Source organism: Microtus ochrogaster, chromosome 17 (genome assembly GCF_000317375.1).
Source record: "Microtus ochrogaster isolate Prairie Vole_2 chromosome 17, MicOch1.0, whole genome shotgun sequence".
Lineage (NCBI taxonomy): Eukaryota > Metazoa > Chordata > Mammalia > Rodentia > Cricetidae > Microtus > Microtus ochrogaster.
Genome location: NC_022019.1, coordinates 16,803,774 through 16,809,686, shown reverse-complemented (window position 1 = coordinate 16,809,686; position 5,913 = coordinate 16,803,774). Strand labels below are relative to the sequence as shown.

The 5,913-nt window shown below is 53.0% G+C and overlaps 1 protein-coding gene across 2 annotated transcripts in view; it reads right to left on the bottom strand.

Annotated features, from left to right (window-relative positions):
• Gfra2 (GDNF family receptor alpha 2) overlaps positions 1-1,699 on the bottom strand; it is a 97,300-nt gene extending 95,601 nt beyond the window's left edge. For both annotated transcript variants that reach the window (XM_005355602.2, XM_026783269.1), the window contains exon 1: positions 959-1,699. In XM_005355602.2, coding sequence (XP_005355659.1) covers positions 959-998 — 40 coding nt within the window. In that variant the 5' untranslated portion in view covers positions 999-1,699. The remainder of the gene's footprint in view (positions 1-958) is intronic.
• Between the last annotated feature and the right edge of the window lie 4,214 nt (positions 1,700-5,913).

The following is a 5,913-nucleotide window of genomic DNA, read 5'->3' as shown; positions in this document are numbered from 1 at the left end:
GAATCCACACACAGCCTTGTAAACATCTTTTCTTTGCCTGTGCAAGAAGCTGAGATTTTACAAAGTATAAGGGGAAGCTCAGAGTGCAGGGCAGCCACTCCTCCCTGTCACAGACAGGGGACTTACTGGATGAACAGTGAGTGGTCTTTGTTAAGCTCTGCCTCCCCCCTTTGCATACATTCACCACTCCATCTTCATCCCAAGGAGCAAACTTTGGCCTCCTCCCCTCCTGTTCCCCCATGCCCCTATCTTCAAGCCCCAGGGCGGTTGCTCTGAAGGCCTTGAACACCGCTTTGCAAGCCTGCTCTCTGCCTACCGTCTGACTTGGGTATAGGTGGAAAAAGGATGCATTGGGTAGGAAGAAACTTGCAAAGTGCTCCCGAGAGTGAGGAAATAGGGTGCTTTCCTGAGGCTGATTGGCAAGTGGGAGGTGACTACAAGGGCTCCCCGTGAGCGTCCAAATCAGGACCTCCTGCAGAAATCCAGTGACTCAGAAGGCAACCAGGAAAGGAGGGGCTGGCGAGCTAGCTCCCAGACAGCCTTTCCCCTCCCTCCTTTCTTCCACGCTAAGAGTTGCAATTTTTTTCTTCCTAAGTTGCTGCAAATTGAACCCGTTATTTTGAGGGAAATGAGCGTTATCACCGCCTGCAAGTAAGCGTGTGTGCGCGCGCGGCGGCGCGTGAGTGCGTGCGGAGATGGTTTGAATGTTGGAAGTCTCCTTCTCAGTCCTCCGCGCAACCAGCCAGCTACCGCACGGCTCCCTCGTTCAGAGCCTCCCCAGAGCCTCCCCTGCCCGGAGCCCCGGCCCTGTCTCCCAGCACGGCGGCACTCTCCCGGTGTCTCCCGTGGCGCCCTGCTCGCAGCCCCCAACCCCACCCCCGCGTGCCCAGCTTCCAGCGGGCGCCTGAACGCGCGCAACCCGGTGTGGCCCCCAGACTCGCCACCTGCAGGTACTCACCTAAAAAGAAGAAGAGGCAGAAGGCGTTTGCCAAGATCATGTTAAATAAATCCCACAGTTTTGTGTGTGTGTCTTTCTCCCTTAGGTTTAAAAAATAAAAATAAAATAACAACGATAATAATAACCGCCAAGCAATGATAATGACCCCCAAATCCAATGCGGAGATCCCGAGCCGGCTGAAGATCCCGAGTCCTGGGGTTCTCGCTGCTGGTTGCAGGGGGTGGGGTGGGAGGCGGGCGGTGGGCTGCCTCTCGACGTCCCCCTTGCCACTGAAATCAAACACACGTAGCTATGTGTCTGGCTGCCTTCTAAGCCAACAGACTGGTCCTGAGGTCAGCCCAGCCCTCCGCACGTCCGGGAAGGCGTGAGTCCCCGCGGGTCCAATTCCCCTGCACTTCCCAGGAGGGGACTGGAGAGGTGGGGGCGAGGAGATCTGAAAGTGAAGGGCTGGAAGAAAGCAGCGAGGAAGGGGGTCAGAATAAATGCAAATAAGAAAGAAATCCACCGACGGATAAGGAGCAATCCAGCACGAGCTTCTAGGATGGGAGACCAGAGTCGCTTCTTTGGCACCAAGACGAAGAAAAAGATTCAAAAAAAAAAAAAAATCTTCTCCCGCTAACCCTTGCTCGGCTCACTTTTTTCTAATGGAATTCCAGTGCCGGGGTGCCTGTGCTTGCGTGTGTCTTTCTCTCCTCCCTCCCTCTGCTCTCCCTCGCTCTCGCTCTTTGCTCTCGATCTCCACTCTCCCTCGCTTGCCTCTCCCTCCCTACTCCCTCTCTCTCTCTCTCCCTCTCTGCTCCTCCCTCCGCCCGCTCCCTCCCCCTTCACGGCTCCCTCGCCAAGGCTCTCACGCCTCGCCCCACTCCTCTGCCCGGGGCTCGGCGCTCCGGCTCCTTGGCGGCAGGCTACTCGGAGCGCGGGAGCGCGGTGGAACAGCGACACTCTGCCGCAGCCGTGGCGGAGACTCAGCGGTGGCAGCAGCAGCAACGCAGCGGTGGCGCTGGCGCCAGGGAACTCTGGCCTAGGGGTGAGCTCCACCACTGGCTCCCTCCGCTCAGCTGCCCACCATCCTGGGACCAGCCTGCCGCCTTGGCCAGAAACCGATTGGATCCCCGGGCTAGTGTCCATGCTCAAACCGACAAAGCCCATGAAGCCTCCACGCCCCCTCCTTCCATGAAATTTCTCGTCCCTCCTAGACGAGGGTTTGTGCCCACCGAGTGCCACTGCCCCTGCACTGGACCCCCAGGGCCATGAGATCTTGGACGCCTGGGAAAGCTGAGAGACGCTAGGGGACACTGAGTCCCGGGTGCGGGAGCCATCCTGGATGCATGGGGGCAGGGCAGGAGAAGGAGCCCTGGCCTGGTGGAGGTCTGAAAGAGAGCATCACTCTGCGAGATGATGTATCCCTCATGGGAAGCGGATCTAAGCAGCACCCCAAAGGCACAGGGTACCCAAAGACTCTCTGTAGGCCGGTCCTTCAAACAGGAGAGCTGGAGAGTAGCCTGCAAGCCTGGGTCTAGCCCCGCGCTCCTACACGAGTGTTCTGCCCGCGGGAGCTTGGGAACTTTCACAGCACACAGGCGCCTCTCTTGCCAAACCCCCACCCCCAACACACACACACACACACACACACACACACACACACACACACACACACCAGCTTTGCAGCCATTCCAGACTTTTCTTTACCATGCCCTGGACCAGAAAAAAAAAAAAAGGTTGTCTGGGCGTCCCAACCGCCTCCTCCCAGGCAAGTGAACCAGACGGAACCGTGCGGGAAGGATCCAGCCTGGATGCGCACTCCAACCTACTGGGGTGGCCCAAAACACAGAGCATCCAGGCCTCCACTTCCCACCTCCGCCCCCGACTCAGAGATCGCTTGGGCTCCCAGAGCAAGTCGGGAACTGTTGGCCCCTCCCCGCTACCCGCTCGGAGGCTGCCGGGGACTTCTCCCCAAGCCGAGAAGGGGACAATTGATCCATCTGTCTTTGGGCCCCCTCACCCCCCTGCTCACTGGCGTGTTTTAGTCACGGAATTTACAATAAAAGCCCAGAAGCACCGCCGAAAAAGAAGCGTTTGGCTGGGAATGGGTTGAAGGCGAAGTGAGGTTCCTGACGGAGGTGGCAGGGCAGCAAACAGACAGGCGGTGCACAAACCGCGGCGCCCTCAGGATCATACAACCCACGCACACTGAGCACCCTAATTCCATGTTCCTCTCTGACACACCCTCGGCTGCCCTGAATCGCGGGCTTTTGGCACCCCTGTGCCTTGCATGCGGCTCCTCGCACTCTGAGTGGCAGGGCCTGGTTTACAGGGTGTCTCCTCAACTTTCCACGCTGCCAAAAAAAAAAAAAAATTAAGAAGAAAAAGCAATGATAGGTGGTCAACATCCAAAACTTATTTGGGAGTGTCTTTTAAAATGCATTGTTAAATACCAGCGATAGAATAGAGGAAGTGCTAGAAATCCATTTAGTGTGGAGAGGATCACTCACATAACCAGCAGTCTTGGCTGCTAGTGGGAAAGCTAGAGAGAGCAACTTCCATCTTGTGGATTTAGGAGGGCAAGCAGATTTTCCCAAGTGTGGGAAGCACCTAATAGGTGTCTCATCCAGCCCAAGGAAAACAATGATCCTAGACCCTACATCCAATAATACCACTGTGATGTCTGGATAGTGGAGGGTTCCCACAAAAAGTGAGCAATCGCCCAGTACTGAAGCAACAGGCTTCTCTCTGTCCTTCCTCTGGGGTGATTCTGTTTTACAGAATGGCCTCCCAAGGTCTCCTAGGTTCTTTCCAAATTTTGGGAAACTTAAAGATCTGATGTCAGCCAAATGTTGGCAAGTATAGGTTAAAAGATAAGAAGCAGACAGCGGTGGCCGCGCACGCCTTTAATCCCAGCACTCAGAAGGCAGAGGCAGGGGGATCTCTGTGAGTTCGAGGCCAGCCTGGTCTACAAGAACTAGTTCCAGGATAGGCTCCAAAACTCTAATGAAACCCTGTCTTGAAAAACCAAAGAGAGAGAGAGAGAAAGAGGGAGGGAGAGGGAGGGAGAGGGAGAGAGAAAGAAGCAATATGAGTTATACCTCTAGGGATTCTTAGCTCAGAAGCCAAATGCTGGGAGCCTTGTCATTAAATAAATAAAGCCCTTTTCACTCACTCACCTACATCCAGAGCCTTCTGATGGTCTAGGCATTACCTACCTCCACTCATTTGTATCCCTTAAAGATCTATCTTTCAAGTAGACCCTAGAGACTTTAAAATTACTGCTGAGCAGTCCTTCCTTTACTCAGACGGTATATATCGTACCTCCATTTAGCTCTAGCTGAGTATAAGGAGGAAAGGGCTCTGAAACATCAGTTTTGTCACCCACCTATCGTTAAGTGTACTGAGAAAGCAGCAGAAGACAGCTAGGGATGAGCTCTACCGAGTTCCCATGGGAACAGGGATATGGAATTCTGATAGTATGAGGTGAGGGACTTGAGATGTTTCAAGGCCTTCCAGACCACCCAACCCTCACAGGGACAATGAGAAGCACTCACTGCCACCATTCTTTGGCTTGTGTGACTATGGGACATATTTACCTTGAACCCTCTTTCCTCCTATCTGCACCAAGATCCACCATCATCTTCCAGTGGCCAATCTAAGCTACTGTTAGATAGAGCTCAATCCATTCACCAGGATCTACTGGGGAGAATGTATTAGGCATGGGGCAACTTAGTCCCTCTGAACCTTAATTATCTCACATGTAAAGTGGAGATGTTTCCTAAAAACAACTTTGTAAAAATTACGATACTGCACACAAAGCCGCTGGTGGAGTGCCTGACTCACTTCTTCCCTCCTGGATCCAAACTGAGAATAAGGCTATAGGATCTAAGTGTAATGAGAAGCAGCGAGTAAAAACCAGCAAGGGTTCAAGAGAAATTGAGGGTGTTTTCTAGAAGATGGGAGCAGACCTTGTAGGAGGAAGTCATCAGAGACAGGGATGGGGGTGTGGTATCCTTTGAGAGATGAGACATGACACTCTTAGATACCCTGTATCCTTTTCCGTTTCCATGGGCACCACCTCTCTGTACCTGTGCTTGAAGGATACCAGAGCAGCCCCTGGACTCCAGACTGAGCATCACAAGGTGCAGAGGGAGAGAAAGAGTGCATGTGAACCTGAATGCCTCTTCTTTGCCTGGTGGAGAAGATTCTCTCCAAAGCAAGAGCACTAAGGAGTAAGAAGACACAGAGTAACCCACCCACATATGGTGCAGAATCTCTTCCTTTGGCATAAGGAAGAAAGCTCTGGGTTGCCTTTTCCTATAGATGGAAACCAACTAAGAGTTTAAAAAAAAAAATGGTGGCCCGCATCATGCTAAACACACCAGGAACCACAGAGGTGTGTTCCACCACAGGACAGCAGCCCAACCCAAGACATTCACCGCCAGCCAACCAGAACAAACTTACCTGATATCTCATCGGTCCTCAGAACCTCACCAAAGGTTGTGGGAATAGGATTGGGTGTCTCCCTCAGGGAAGCATTTAGAGATGGAGTTAGTCATGTCTTCGCGAAAAGAGAGGGAACAACCCAAAGGCAAAAAGAGAGGAAGAAAGAAAGTGACGCTGTATTTCAGACCAGGTGTCCAAAGGGATCTCACTGTTCATGGGAGTGAGACTCACTCTGGAGAGGTAAGCAAATTTGTCTAAGGACATTTCAGGCGCAGGAAATGTCCTTATGTGTGAGGTTTCTGTGATGGGGAAGGACTGAGACATCCAAGAGTTGAGAGGGACCAAGAGCTCAAGAGATCTGGTGGGAGGAGATCTAAAAGATCCAGTGGGGAGTGACACATCCCAGGGGCTGTAGACTTGAGCCTCTAGGAGCCACTAAAGGCATTGAGCAGGTATTTGCCATACACTGGTGTGATATGACAAGTGTATGAACCCTGGAGACAATGGGGACACTTGGGACAGTG